At 47.5% G+C, this 15,150-nt stretch overlaps 1 protein-coding gene across 1 annotated transcript in view; it reads left to right on the top strand.

The window, feature by feature from the left end:
* The window catches only part of MRPL39 (mitochondrial ribosomal protein L39), a 78,914-nt gene extending 64,957 nt beyond the window's left edge, over window positions 1-13,957 (top strand). The window contains exon 10 of the mRNA XM_088481628.1: window positions 13,849-13,957. Within this exon, the coding sequence (XP_088337754.1) occupies window positions 13,849-13,911 (63 nt within the window). The 3' untranslated portion in view covers window positions 13,912-13,957. The remainder of the gene's footprint in view (window positions 1-13,848) is intronic.
* Window positions 13,958-15,150: the final 1,193 nt, after the last annotated feature.

Below are 15,150 nucleotides of genomic sequence, written 5' to 3'. Positions count from 1 at the left end.
CATGGCACTGGTTCCTACTTAAGGTGCCCCCACAGCGATGTGTTCCCGATCAGCCGATGTGTACGATTTCCCCGGGAGCTCCCTGGCAGTCCTGCACACGATTTGGTATGAAAATGCTGCCTATGTGACACAATTATCGTGCCTCCTAACTACTCCAGTGCATCCTGACTTGAGATTGTCAGATCTGCCATACAGCACGGCAGATCTGAAGATGCGATGTGCGACCTGCAGGGACGCGCATCGCATCGTGATCGTGAATGGAGACTCACGATTTCCTCACGATTTTGGCATATTTTACACGATCTGTCGTTCCAATGCGTTGGAATCGGCCAGATCGGGTAAATGATCGCTCTGTGTGTGGGCACCTTAAGTTGCTATTAATATGACATGAATATTGGCTGCCTTTTACCATGTTCAGGTATAATTTCAAGTCCATCAGTACCTTATAAAAAAGGGGGTAGAATGGAATGGGGCATATGTTTTACGTAGGTTTTTGGCATTTGTTCTGATAAAACTTCGCGGAGCAGATAATCTTCCAGCAGAGACCGTCTGTCGGGGTGTTATAATTTTAGAATGGAATTAGAAGCACTTCACAATAACAGTTTTATTTTAGTGACACCGATCTAATCCTGCAGCTATTTCTGATGAATGAGAAATAGTTAGTGACAATACATTGGAAAATATTGGCCTTTGCTGGTTAGGAATTGCCATAATGATGATAATCATTTCTCACAGTGACATTTAAAGAGACACTAATCTAATTTTTCTTTTATCTATGACAGGGGTTCGCAACCAAGTTCCTCAAGGCACAGTAACAGTCCAGATTTTAAGGATAACCATACTTGAGCACATGTGTGTTAATTAGTACCTTAATTATTTTGATTTAACCATCTGTGCTCAATCATGGATAGCACTAAAACCTGGACTGTTGGTGTGCCTTGAAGACCGAGGTTGGGAAACACTGATCTATGACATGTGCAGGAAAGTAGGTCTGTAAAGAAATACTGTGTCCCTTCAATTTCAGTTACTCGTAGCATGGAAATGTATCCCAGTGTTCCTGTTTTTCAATAGATGAAACTGGTTCCTGTTCCTCTCTTTGCTGATAATGGTGACCTAATAAAGAAATGATTAATATGATAACATTATTTTTCTAATTTCCTATATAATGCATTTAATACCTAATATGCAGGCTTACAATGTATGGGCAGTAATGGGAGAAAGCGATAACATTTTCGGTTATTTTGGATCCCAAGCTCAAAAAAACCCCCATTTTTTTCAAGTCCGTGATGTGAGAATACTGCGATCCGTTTCCTAATGCACTTTGCATATTATTATTGTTATGTTACCCAAAAAGTGTCTGGAGCGCCCTACAGGTAAAATGACAATAAAATTGCACAAATAATGCAATAAATTCAAACAGATTTCAATACCAGTAAGTGAGTGACTGCAAATAACATCTGCAACCAGTGACTCTGTGCCCTGGGAAGGGCAGAGCATCAGAGCCGCTAAGTGTGAGTGAAGGCGTACTGGAGACGACGATAGTGCAGGATGAAAACCAAAAGGGTGGAGGGCCCTGCTTAGGACTTACACATCTCATGAGGGGGGGGATATATCTGGGAGGTGAACTGTAAAGAGATATGGCGGGAGGACAGAGGGCATGAGGTAAGTGTGAGGGGGCTGGTGGGCTTTGATGGACACTATGTGTGCATAGGGCAGAGGTTCCCAAGCTTCGCGATTACATTCCATGTTTTAAGGATAGCCATGCTTGAGCACAGGTGACTTAATTAGTACTTCAGTCAAATTAATTTCATCATCTGGACTAGCTGCCTGATTCAGAGCCGGACGCTATTTGCGCTCGCTCGTTCAGAAAAAAGGGGTGGCTATTCAAATGAACCATTCGCACTTTGCGGTCTGTTCACGCCTCTAGGTCTGAACGAGCGTAGAAAACATGCGGTTGTTTTTTGGAAAACTACGCCCTCTGGCCGCTCGCATCCTACGTCATGTCCGCTATTTATTAGATTAATCGAGTACATCGACCAGCGTATGAACTGCTCGCTATTCTTGTGGTTGGTTTTTCCTACCGCAATCTTGCGAGCAGTGCTGACTATAAAATAACCCAGTGACGTGGTCAATGACGCTGCTGTATTAATTATGCACACCCATAAAACCCCTGTTTTGACCTTTAAGCACGCCTGCGTTCTGATCTCCACTCCCCGTTTTCAAGCACCTTCCCCTGTTACCACCCACATACGCCTCCTCATGTCACTCAAAATAGCAGGCATATTCGCTATTTAGCGAACAAACAATTTTCGGCCGCACTGACTGGTTCGCGCATGCGTATTACGATCCGTACGCATGCGCAGTTGTGCAAACATCGCTCAGAACGAACGAGCGGCCGCTTACGAGCGGCTCTGAATCAGGCCCTAAATCTTCTTGTCTTTGGGAACCTCTGGCATAGAGTATAACCATCTCTGTGTTTGATATGCGTGCACTCCATGCGGGATCCTGTGGAACATATAAATATCCCCATGTTACTATGGGAGAGCTGTGTCAAACCTTCCAAAGAGAATAGGTGAAGCTACCCATAGCAACCTATCAGCTTCGTTCTATTATTTACTAAGTACATTCTATTATAGGTACAATCTGATTGGTTGCTATGGGCACTTTCCCCACAGGTTCTCTCCAGAAGGTTTGATGCATCTACCCCTGGGCCCATCAACTTGTCGTATATGCAGAGTGCTGCCACATTGCGCCAATATAACATAAAAGGATAGGTATGACTATTGGCCACTGACTTGCTGCAGAACATGCCAGGTGCAGTCTCCAGCAGTAACAGTAAGATATTAGTTTAGAGGCAACTGTAATATAAGCTTCCGCTCCATCTAAAGGCAGCAGAGACATTCATAACAATAAACTGCACATTGCATTATCAATTGGGGGATTTGAATTAAAAATAAATGTGTGCAGTTAAGGAGTAATATTTTAAGTATAGGTGAGACCGGAGCCGCAGTTAGGAGCAGGGAAAATGCCTGAGCGTCACCTAATAAATACAGAGCACGCCGCAAAGAGCAGGCATTATCCACTGTACGATGGATGTCATTGTATGAGAAACGTGTAGTGTTCCAGGACACACAGCACTGATTGCCATCTCTGTGTCTTTATATAAATAGCACAGAATAAGTGTCTGCTATCCTGTAATGCTCATGTCATTTTCTATTCCTGTGCTATTTGTACATGGTCTCCTGAGGGAAACATCAGGCTACAGGCTCCGAGGTGTGTATTCTGACACAGGCTGCAAATGTGAGGTTTGTCGGTATAGTGACGACTCCCCCAGCCCCTTATTTCATGTTTTGTTTGTTTTTCTTACTCCAAATTTAGTATTGCTTTGTTTTAGCTATATAGCTATGGAATACAGTACAGCTGGCATTTGGGGGGATAGTATGGATTGGAAATGTAACAGACATTGGGCTTTGTATTATCGTACTCTGGAGTGGGGCTTAGAGAGTATGACGGATGATATAGAGGGGGCTCTGGGCCTGTTTCAGAGCCGGACGCTATTTGCGCTCGCTCGGTCAGAAAAAAGGTCCGGCTATTTAAATTGAGCGCTCGCTCTTTGCGGTCTGTTGACGCCTCTATGTCTGAGCGAGCGAACGAAACATGCGCTCACTATTTTGTAAGGACGCCCCCTGGCTGCTCGCATCCTACGTCATCTCCGCTATTTATTAGATTAATCGAGTACATCGAAAGGCATCTGAACTGCTCGCAGTGCTTGTGGTAGGTTTATCCTACCGCAATCATGCGAACAGTTCAGGCTAAGAGACAACCAAGTGACGTGGTCGATGACGCTGCTTTGTTAAATATGCACACCCTTAAAATGCCAGTTTTGACCGTTTGGCACGCCTGCGTTCGGATCTCCACTCCCCGTTTTCAAGCACCTTCCCCTGTTACCACCCACAAACGCCTCATCCTGTCACTCAAATTAGCAGGCACTCGCTATTTGGCGAGCGCTCGATTTCCGATCGCACTGACTGGTTGGCGCAGTTGTTCGAACATCGCTCGGAGCGAACGAGCGGCCGCTTACGAGCGGCTCTGAATCAGGCCCTCTGTACATCAAAGGGTGTATTTGTGTAAATGGAGCTTGGTGCAGCAGGTATTAGGGAATACCAGTAACAGGGGGTTGGGTTTTGTACTGTCTTTCCTTAGTGTGTTGAAGCTGTGCTGTGTTGCTGTAACGTGGGCAGCACCTGTGGGGGTGGGAGAAAGATGGGAAAATGTGGTTGGAGTTTTCTTTGTTTGTTTGGCAAGTTTTTTTAATTGTTGAGAAATATTGGTGGTTATTGTAGAAATCACCGTGTTCTTTTTTCCTTGGTTATAATGGGGAGTTACTGTAATGTGTTAGTTGGGGAATATCAGGGGATACTGATTATATACTGTAGTAGAGGTGGTGCAGACTTGTGGAATAAAATGAGGCCTAGTTTAAATCAAATGAAGGGAAATAGTTCTAACAACCAGAAATGCAGCTGTAATAATGTAGATATTGGTTACAGCAGGGGAGAATGAACACTCGGTAATACAGTGGATGGATAACAGAATGCAGAACATGCATAAGCCGTATCGGAGAAAGCGGTCAAGTTGCGAATGGCGCGGGCAGAAGGGGAGGATGGTTAGAGAGGTAATGGGAAAATGCCAGACGGTATAATAATACACAGAGGCACGTTCAGCGAGATAATCTGCAGAGACTGCAGTGACACTGTTATTGGTGGTGACAAAAGGGGACGATGGTTAGGGAGGTATCAGGCAAAAAGAAAGTGGTATTCTGAAATAATGATCCCATTCAGTGGGATAATGTCATGGAAACAGGTGCAGTCTAATAGTGTATAAAATGACAGCTAGAATCGGTTTGGTTGCTATGGGGAACTTCCCCACCTGTCCTCCTTAGAAGGTTTGATACATCTCCCCCTATGCATCCTTTCAGACTGAGGAATGTTTGCTATGTAATCTTGATCATCTTTCAGAGGATTTGTTTTTCCATCTTTATATTATTCCGGATCAGAGAACCTGACATTAGATTGTATAATGGAGCTAGATCAATAAGGTACGTGGGGATTTGCAGTCTTCGGTTTCTCATGCCATCTCCGTTATCCTCCCCAGTGCGTTATGGTTACAGCTAAGACAGCAGCAGCGATAGCTAGGAGGCAGGAACACAATGGACAGGAATAACTGTGTCTGAATTTCACCGTGTCCGTAAACAACAATTGATTGAGCTGACCCGTCAGGAGACATCAGTTGCTTCTCCGTGGACCTGAGCCAGAAGCCGGGCTCTTGTGCATAAAGTGTGTCTGCCTGCACTTTGCTAGCTGGCAATGCATTCAGATCACTGCTAAGAGTAAACGCTGTGCCTTCACTGTCTGACATCAGCACATGGTACATATGAGTTTCTGTGTTTACACACGTTTACATTTATTTCATCCTATATAAATGTAATACAGCATAATAAATAACTTGCTGAAAATTGGCAGATATGTGCTGTCACCCATAGCAATGATTTGCTGCCATTAGTCAGACTGCCTCTAAACGGTGCATCTCTCCAGCTGCCATGATACAAGCAAGTCCCAGCATTCCGCCAGCTGGCAGGTCATGTTGAGACTTGTAGTTCTGCAATGTCAGAGAATTCTGTCTACTGGCAACTCTTCGTTTCACAAAACAACAAAGGTGCATATTGTGGACAGTTGTTGAGATGTAATATTGTAAACCCCTGCCTCCCATGTTCCTCAGGTTTGTTACTACAGCCCATCTTTTTTTCCCACCTTAAAGCTTTAACTCACAATACTGACCTCACAATTTATACATCTGTTGCACAAAAACTATCAGGACAGTTTCAGAATAAGCTCCCATGCCTTTACCTCTCCTGCCCTTCCTGCTTCCTTCTCACATGTGCTTGATATGACATGTAATACTTGTTTAAGATGCCTCCTACTAAGTTTTTTCACATAGGCCTCTTTCTTTAAATGTAGTGTATTAGTTTGCCTGTTACTGCTGTACATGGTGTTCTAAACATAAAGGCCTATACATCTGACAAACTGAGAGGGAACAGTACTGGTGACTGGGCTCTATGCAGGCACTCAAACCACTTTGACGTCCCAAATTGCACACACTCCTACTGGCCAGTGTGGCCGCAGTCCAGCCCTGGCATCACTGTTCTTAATGTGGCAACACACCAGTGCAAAGACCTGTGGACCAATATCTATCGTACCTCAATGATCCTGTCGTGGCAGACCAGGCCAAGAGGGGATCTATAATCCACAGGCAGTCCTCTTACTGAGCTCCCATAACCCACTTTTGCCTTTCTGGGGGCACAGCCAGTGGCGTATCTACGTTTTTGGGGCCCTGTAGCTTGAACTGTTATGGAGGCCCCTTTGCAACCAGCAACAATAGGGCAACATCCAACAAGTTCCAAATGGCGAATATGTAGAAACCCCCCAGAGAGTAGGAGACTGTAGATAGATGTAGAAACCCCCCAGAGAGTGAGACTGTAGATAGATGTAGTACCGCCCCAGAGATAGACTTTATAAGATACATAGGGGGTCATTCAGACCCGGTCGTTAGCACCGATGCGCTCGGACCGGGTCGATGGCCCCCCACAGAGCATGCGCACGACGGCACCGTCGTGCGCATGCGTGAGACCCGCTATGACCGACAGCGCCGGTCGTAGCGGGTCTCGATCCAAAGGGGGCGAGCTGTCGATGTTGATTGACAGCTCGCCCCGTTTGGAAGGCGGGCCGGGGGGGTGGCAGCCCAAACGGAGGCGTTCCTATGGGAACGCCTGCCGTTTGGGGGAGGCCCCACTGACATCACTAGTGATGTCAGTGGAGAGCTTCCGGCTCAGACAGAGCCAGAAGCTCTCCGGGGCTTACGACAAGGGAGACCCTACCCTAGGGTCTCGTCGTAAGCCCCGATGGTCGCGATGGTCTCTGACCATCGCGGCCATCACTGGAGCGGTCGTTAGAGCTGTGGGTGTTAACCCACAGCCTAACGACCGCAACAGAGGCGGGCGGTCAGGATGCAAGTGGCCGCCCAGTTTTTGAGCGACCGCTTGCATCCTCCGACCGCCTCTGAATGAGGCCCATAGAGCTTTGGGGACCGGTGCAGATACCACCTGCTAGACTCCCCCTTCACCACTGCTGGGCATAAATCCTGCAGGTCTGGTACTAGGCTCTTTCTACTTCAGGGTCCATGGGGGTCCACAGGGTTGGGAACCAAATCCAGGCACCACGCAGTTAAAGCTTTTAGCTCCCAGGATGCACTGGGTCCACTCTCCCTATAACCCCACCCCCAAGCCAGAGGCACCTCAGTTTAAGTTGGTGCCCGGCCGGAGTCTGGTCACCGTTAGCGCAGGGGGAGCTGATTAGCAGCCCCTAAGCTTATTTTATTTTTTTTAGGGACAAAGTTTTTTCCAATGGACTTTGGACTCTTCAGAGCGGCAGCGTCGGACTGTCCATAGGGCGTCTAAGCTGCCGCTCCGTCACCCCGCTGGCTCTGAGACGCCAGTACAGATCTGGGGATCTCAGCGGGACCCCAGAGTCTGTACTAGCCGGACTCTGTGGGCGCCCAGGACTGCTGCCGAATCCACGGGGAGCAGGTAAGGTCGCGGATCACCGCTTGCGGTGATCCGCGCATTTCAAATGCAGTCCTGTGCCTCCGGTCTCAGGGGACAGACCGGAGGCGCCGGCAGTGGCAGCGGGCCCCCCATACCCTGTGTGTCCACTAGACCACCAGGGACTTAACGATCGGCGCAGGGAGCCGGTGTCCTGGGGGTTAATAGCCGGCCAGGGGAGCAAGCCTTCCCTGTTACAGCGGCTCCTCCCCTCAGCTCAGCGCACCTTTCAGTATTATAGTCTGGCGTCGCTGAGCTGCTTCCTCCGCGGGCCACGCTTCTTCTGAGGTCTCCAGGCGGCCATTTTCTATGTGCAGCAGCAGAGCTCCGGAGATGGCAGTGAGTCCAGTCCCCCTGCGTACCTTACCATCAGGTCAGTGTACACAGCGCTGTAGCCTTCCCAGACACTGAATCTGGGTAAGTTGAATGCAGTGACATAGTGCAGTATATTATGTGACATGTTTATGTATATATGTATATATCTGCATTGTATGTGACTTATGCTAGTGCTGACTGTATTTTTCCTCTCACCTGTCAGTGTATATCTATCCCTTTTCTTTATCTGCCCTAATACAGCTGTACTTAGGGTGGTTCTGAGACCTCACATTTATATACTTGTTAATATTTGTGAGGTTTGTCACATACTGTTGCGTGCTGCACGTTGCCATATTTTAGATGGAACTGTGTGTTGCATACGCTGAACATGGGTCCCTGCAGCTAATTTTTGGCATCAGTCAGGACCAGTATAGCGCTGCTTGATATTTCCGCCAAGAGGGTTGGTCAGATATGTCTGACCAGGAGATGGAGCGTTATACTGCACCCATTTTTACTATCCTGCAAGTCAAGTGCTGCAGGTGTTAGTGCGGAGGATTTGACTCATAAAGGGTTCTGTATGTGGCGTCATCGGGTGCCGGCCCCTTTCACGACCCCCTTGGGCGGTTTGTTTTCTCGGGATCCTCTCAATTGCGGATCGCCGGGCGGGCCCCATTGTTGTACATCACTTGGGGTTACTTCACCATACTGCCCTTTTCCTCTCAGGGTATCTCGCAGTTTCTTGCACTCTTCTCCTGTGACACAGGCTTCCGCTCCCTGCAGGGGTTTTTCGCGGTATATGAATTCTCCCTGGTGCCACAATAGTCTGTCATTCCCCTTACAGGGATTACCACAACAGCCACCCTGGGTGGATGTCGTTTTCTACGAAACGCAAATTGGCATGGTTGACGCCCTGTGGTTACTTCCCAGTTGGCTCTGCCGTGAACTGGATACTGTTTTGGGCGCTTTCCCTCTTACACGGGGGGAAGCCTATTTCAGGTATTATTATCCCTGCTTTAGGGCTGGTAGCAGGTCCATTCTGCTTAGAGTGAATGTTGACCTGCACCTGTATCATACACCCTCAGTCTTACATGCCTTCGGGTTCCCTGTTGCTGACTAGCGGGTGGATCGCATGGCGGGACTCTGGCCGTTGCCAGATACGAGGTATTATAACAGCATTTGGCCTCCTGTCCCAAATTCCCGGAGGGTCATCACGACCCCCTCCTGGGGTGGATGGGCGTGTTCCTCGTCTGATTACAGACGTTACTACGCCTCCCATTCCTGCGTGGTCGGATTCTTCGGATCCTTAGGTGGTAACTCTGTCTGAAATCAGTATACTCGCTTTCAGGGATTGTTACCAATCCTACCATGGCTATAGCATGGTTGGTTAATACTATTGCATACTGGGCTGATGCATTTGTAACGTTTTTTCCCCTCCAACACGTCTGGGGTTCAAATGTATTTGGTCGTTCACGTACTATATGCAGTTGTCATAGGTGGAAATACCTATATTGGATACCAGTCTCCTAACTTTCAGAGTTCCGGCTGCGACTGTATCCTCCGTAATACTGGGAATGCAGAGGTGCAGATTCCATCTATAGGGTAGATCTTGTTTGGTCCTGCCCTTGACAAGATTGTAGTAACATTGGCAGTATTACTAGCGAAAAGTTTACCGCCTTCAGCTATGCCCACTACAAGTCTTTTTGTCCTCTGGGTCAGCCTAAAGGTCTGTTTCTTCGTAGACTGTCTGCCTCTACAAGGGCCGACATATCCAGTACCGAGCAGGCCTGGACTGCCAGCCGATCCTGCTTCTGAACCTACGGATATATCTTCAGCCTGACGGGACAGGCCTACAACTGGGAGATACCGATTTTCTCAGTTCACCCAGTACTAGTGTCAAGTTGCCGCCGCTATGTGGGTAGGAGGGTACGCCCTCTCTTTGCTCAGGCGGCCTCTTTAAATGTGATGGTACGCGGGCCCTTATTCAGACCCAAACGGGGCCTTACAAATCCAGAAAGCTATACAGTTGTTGCGGTAAGCGGAGCTAATTAGGCCATCCCCACTATCTCAGCGAGGGACTGGTTGTTCTGCTTTCTTTTTGGTGCGGTGGCTGAATGGTCCTCTTTGGCCTATTCTCTGTCTCAATTCCCTGAACCAGTTCCTAAAGCTACCTGGGCTCAGGAGGAAATCCCTATGCTCCATCATACGATGTTTGGAACCTGGGGACTTTATGGTATCACTGGATATACAGGACGCGTGCCTACGGGTACTTACAGAGGCCTTTCATCAGCATGGGCTGAGGTTTGCTGTATCACAGCAACTCTTACAATTTTTCGGGCTCTGCCTGCTGGGACTGTCCTCAGCCCCACAGGGGTTTACCAGCGTTTTGGATAATCTGACAGTTCTCCTGTTCAGTATATCCCAATGCTCCTGTACCTGGATGGCCTCCTGCTCTTAGCGGGATCACCGGGGTACTTTACAGCCAGGTCAGTATGACCGTGGCTTCTTCAGGGTGCAGACGTTTAATCAACGGGGAAAAAGTCCTCCCTGCATCCTTTTCTGGGTATTCTTCATCTAGGAGCCCGGCTGGATTCTCAGAATCTGAGAATTCTTCTGGCGTAAGATGGAATCTCCACTCTTCCATTAGGAGTACGTGGTTGTCTACGCAGTCGACCTATGTCTTTACACTCTTGGATGCATGGTCAAATATTCAGTGTCTGCCTTTGGAAGGGTGGAATGGGGTCAGTTCCATTCCAGGCCTTTTCATAATTGGCTCATCTCCAGATGGAACGAGTTTTTTCTGTCGGATCACTGTTCAAACGATGATGCTCTCCCTGGACGCAAGTCGGTCCCTGTCCGGCTGGCTATGGCCATCTCGTTCAGGGTATTCTTTGCTATGGACAGTGTCTGGTTCGCATCCATTTCAGTGCAGTTGGACGTCTGTCGATTCCACCCTGTCAATTAACTTACTCTGGCATAACTCTTGTTTCCCGGTGAACCTGAAAAGGTTCAGTCCGACAGGGTCAGGACAGTGGCTTCCTTTTTAGCAACACTGTTCGTTGGGTGGCAATGACAGGTATGTCACACATTCGGACATAGTCGGAGGGTTTCCTCCCTACCATCTCGGCAGCATTCTTTTCAGGAGCTCTCCATTGGGAAGCGGGAGTCCTCAGCCGTCACGACGTGCAGGGGGGGACTAGTCTCTTTCCCAAGAGTGGTTTCATCTCCTGGTGAGCAGGGGGGGCTCCCCTGAGGTGACCCTCATGGCCTTCTGACTTTATCACACTATGGGGTTACGGTCCAGCTCTGGGGATTCTGAAGCGACCTTCAGTGACTCTTTGTCGGTGAAGTGGTCCTTCCACTTTGTGTAGCTGTGTTCTCCGGTCTCCCTTCTTCCTCGAGGTCTTTGGAAGTGTTTCAATCGAGACGGAGATGCTTTCCTGCTGGTGGCTCCTGATTGTCCCAGATGTCAGGGGTACTTGGATTTTCGGAGTCTCTCCATCGATACTCCATTCCTGATGCTTCACTGCCCGGACCTGTTGTCTCAGGGTCCTTGGTTTTGCCTAGGACCTGGGTCGTTTGTCTTTGACTGCGTCCCTAGAGTGGTCTTACGGCTTCCCTGGCTTTGTCATCGTTGGAATGATTAGAGCACGTAGATCAGCTTTTGCTGGGACCTACCACAAACTGTGGCAGCCATAATTCTTTTGGTATTGTACCTGTCGATACGATCCTCCAGTGTCCAGGATTTCCAGATATTCTGGCATTCCTTCCCTCGGCCTGGCCTTCCTGACAGTGCGGCTCTCTACACTGTCAGTATGGTTAAGATATGGAATTGCTCCACTCTGGTATCCAGTTCATCCTTTGGAGTGTTTTCTGGATTATGCATCCATTTGTCCTCCCTAGGGACTCCTTGGGAGTTAGTAGTGGTTCTTCGTTCCCTCCGGGGACAGTCAATGGAACCGCTGGTTGTGATAGCCATTACATGGTCTATTGCTTAGGCTCTCTTTCTCTCAGGGTGTTTATATCAACCAGGAGAGTGTCTGAATTGGGAGCGTTCTCATGTAGCTCCCTCTTCTGGAGGGCATCATGTAAGGGTGTGAGTTGCTCTCGCCCTGTGTTTCTTCTTAGTGGTTTTTAGGTTCCATATTATTCTGGAATTTATGGTACGGCCATTCAGTCCCCAGTCCTCTTGGCTGGTGTGGCCTCATTGACTGTGGTCCGGCCTCTTTGGATTTATGGGATCCATTCAAGTTCCTTACGGAAATCGGATTCCTTATTGGTGGTCTGAGATTTCTGGTTTTCACAGGAAAGGATGGCCGGCCTATAACTAAATGTTGGCTGGATGGCCTCGTATGTTTTCCTCAGGGGCCTACCCATGGGTAGGCCTTTCTGTTGTTGATGCTTGTTTTTTCTCGGGCCATGTAACCCTCGTGGGCGGCTCGCTGTGGCGCCTCGGCTGTTTTGCCTTACTAGGTGACCACGTGGTCTTCTGTCCACACCTTTTTAAGGTTCTAGGCATTGGTTTCCTTTGCCTCTCAGGATGCTTCCTTTTTGGCGACGGATTCTCCTCTCAGTACAAGAGCGTCCCAACCCTTGGTTGAACTGCTTTGGGACATCCCCAAGGTCAACCCTGTGGACCCCCTATGGACCCTGAAGTAGAAAACAAGAGATATGGTAAGAACTTACCTTTGTTATCTCTGTTTCTACAAAGTCCATAGGGTCCACAGGGCGCCCGCCCTGACGCACCTGGCTTCATATGGGCTGTGTGGCTGGTCACCGGTTTTCCGTCTCCCATTTCTGTGAGTATGGTTATTGAGTGTTCCAGTTTTCTCTCTCTTTTTCTCTCCTCCTCCGGCCTTTGGCTACTTACAAACTGAGGTGCCTCTGGCTTGGGGGTAGAGTTATAGGGAGAGTGGACCCAGTGCATCCTGGGAGCTAAAAGCTTTAACTGCGTGGTGCCCGGATTTGGTTCCCAACCTATACCCCAAGGTCAACCCTGTGGACCCTATGGACGTCGTAGAAACAGAGATAACAAAGGTAAGTTCTGACCATATCTCTTGTTTTAATGCAGTGAAAAGTACACACAGGTCAACCTCAGTGGGGCAAGAATAAGTTACGTTCCCTAGGAGACACATGATAGGAAATTTTTTCTTCCATCCTCCATCCCCAAAAGCTTTGTTCATAACTAACCTATACTTGGAAAAGTGTTCGGCAGCGTATATTTTCATTATCAAACATAAGGAGAGTAACTGCAAATGACAATGTTTGTGTGGTCTCCTGATACAAATGTGTTTAACATGTGGAAGGGCATGAAGCCTTTCTTATTGATGAAGACCGTGAATTGGTTATTGCGGCGGTGGGCAACGTGATTTTTCACAGGCTTCAAAATTACCCTACATCAGGGGTTCCTTCACCACTATCCTCAAGTAACCCCCAACAGGTCTGTGGAGCAGGTGGGATAATTACTGACCCAGCAAAATAGATTCTCGTCTGTGCATCCTGTGCATGATGAAAGATATCCTTAAATAATGACCTGTTGGGGGTACTTTGGGGTTAGAGATGAGAACCCCTGCCCTAGACATCATAAGGATTTTCACCTAACGTTGCATGTAGTACAGAAGCAAACGTATTTTCGATTTACAGAAAGAATATTCAGAGACTGGCTGAACCAAGAAACATTATTAGATCCTAATTGCAGTGTTTATAGTAACGTTTCCATGTATACTTGTTTCTGTTGCCATTACATAACTATCATCCCCTTGTGTCCTCTTCACCCCTGTACAAATTCTTTGGCACAGAGTTTGATCGTATTTTACAGCATGAATGTGTAATTACAACATTATCATATCTGTCGGATTACAATTATATTTTCTTTCCCTCAGGTCACAGAGAAGGAAAATAAAGAGCCAGAATCAGAACCTTCTGCAGAAGACCGGTTTCTTTAATTTTTTTTTGTTTTTGTGAATCCAAAATAAACTGTTTTCCATTTTACTTGTATAAATGTCATATTATGTTATTATAAATGGGTTTACTTCTCATTCCGTAGTATAAAGTAAGGTGTTTGCTGGTGCTTTTGTTATTGCAATCAGAATTATTAAGGGAAGGTGTCTACCAAACTTAACTGCTACCATCTTGTACAGTGGTAACAGGAGGTGGCTTGAGTTAGGGTTAGCATCTCCTCTCGTGTTCTGTCTAGTATCGCACACATGGCTGGCAACCGGCAGCCTCCTGCAATATAACTTGGTGTGTATATTACCTGATAAAATACAGTATCTCCCTGCATTTGAAACCCAGAGGTTATTCTGTGCAATGGGTGCTTTGTGCGTTCTGGAACGGCACATCGCAACCGTAAACATGACTGACTTTACCTCTCACCTCATAGAGGTGTGCATGAAAATCGTCAGGAGCATCGCGCAGAATTCAGTTGCCTCTTTAACATTTGAAGAGGGTACTGTAGTGGTCATTTTACACAAATGTAATCATGCTTAATAATACTTAGTAATAGAAACATTACAGGTGCTGTAGACACCAAGGGATACAACTCTAACTTACAGTTTATAAAAAAAAATAGCAGCTTATCTGTAAGATCTGACAAAGAATGGTAGAGGAGAGTATAATAAAACGGCACACCAAGGGGCCTAAAAGTTGACCAGATTCACTGCTGCCTTTTCCTGCTCTGTCTGATGCTTTCTATAACAGTACACACCATTTAGGCCTAAATAAAGCGGCTCCAGCAGCCACATGCAGGGCCTGATTCTCAGCCGGAAGCAGCCCGTCTACTTCTGTTGGCGGTCGCATGGCTTGCGACTTTATGCAAACGATGCTGCAGATTTTCCGTCTGAGTATATGAACGATGAAGCTTTTGTGTACGCAAACACTTCAGCGTCACGCCCACAACACATGACACGCCCATCGCGTGGACCATTTTTATGCGTCGGAATAGCCATCAACCAGGTACACTCGGCACATTTTCAATACAGTTATGATGTCGTGCATCTCACTGGCAAACGCTCCGCTGAGCCTACACACGGTGTAACGCATGCGGCACACTAGTTTTTAGAGCGTGCGACTCGGGCCCACGTTTTCTGACGAGCCAGGCCTGAACGATGACGATACCATACAAACCTGCTACCTGCAATATAGCTTCCACCACTGAAGGAAATCTTACCTCACTGCTAACTTCT

The sequence above is a fragment of the Taudactylus pleione genome, unplaced genomic scaffold, assembly GCF_031769625.1.
Source record: "Taudactylus pleione unplaced genomic scaffold, aTauple2 ptg000276l, whole genome shotgun sequence".
NCBI classification, from domain to species: domain Eukaryota; kingdom Metazoa; phylum Chordata; class Amphibia; order Anura; family Myobatrachidae; genus Taudactylus; species Taudactylus pleione.
The sequence above is the reverse complement of the archived record's forward strand: the minus strand, read 5'-3'. Positions and strand labels throughout refer to the sequence as shown.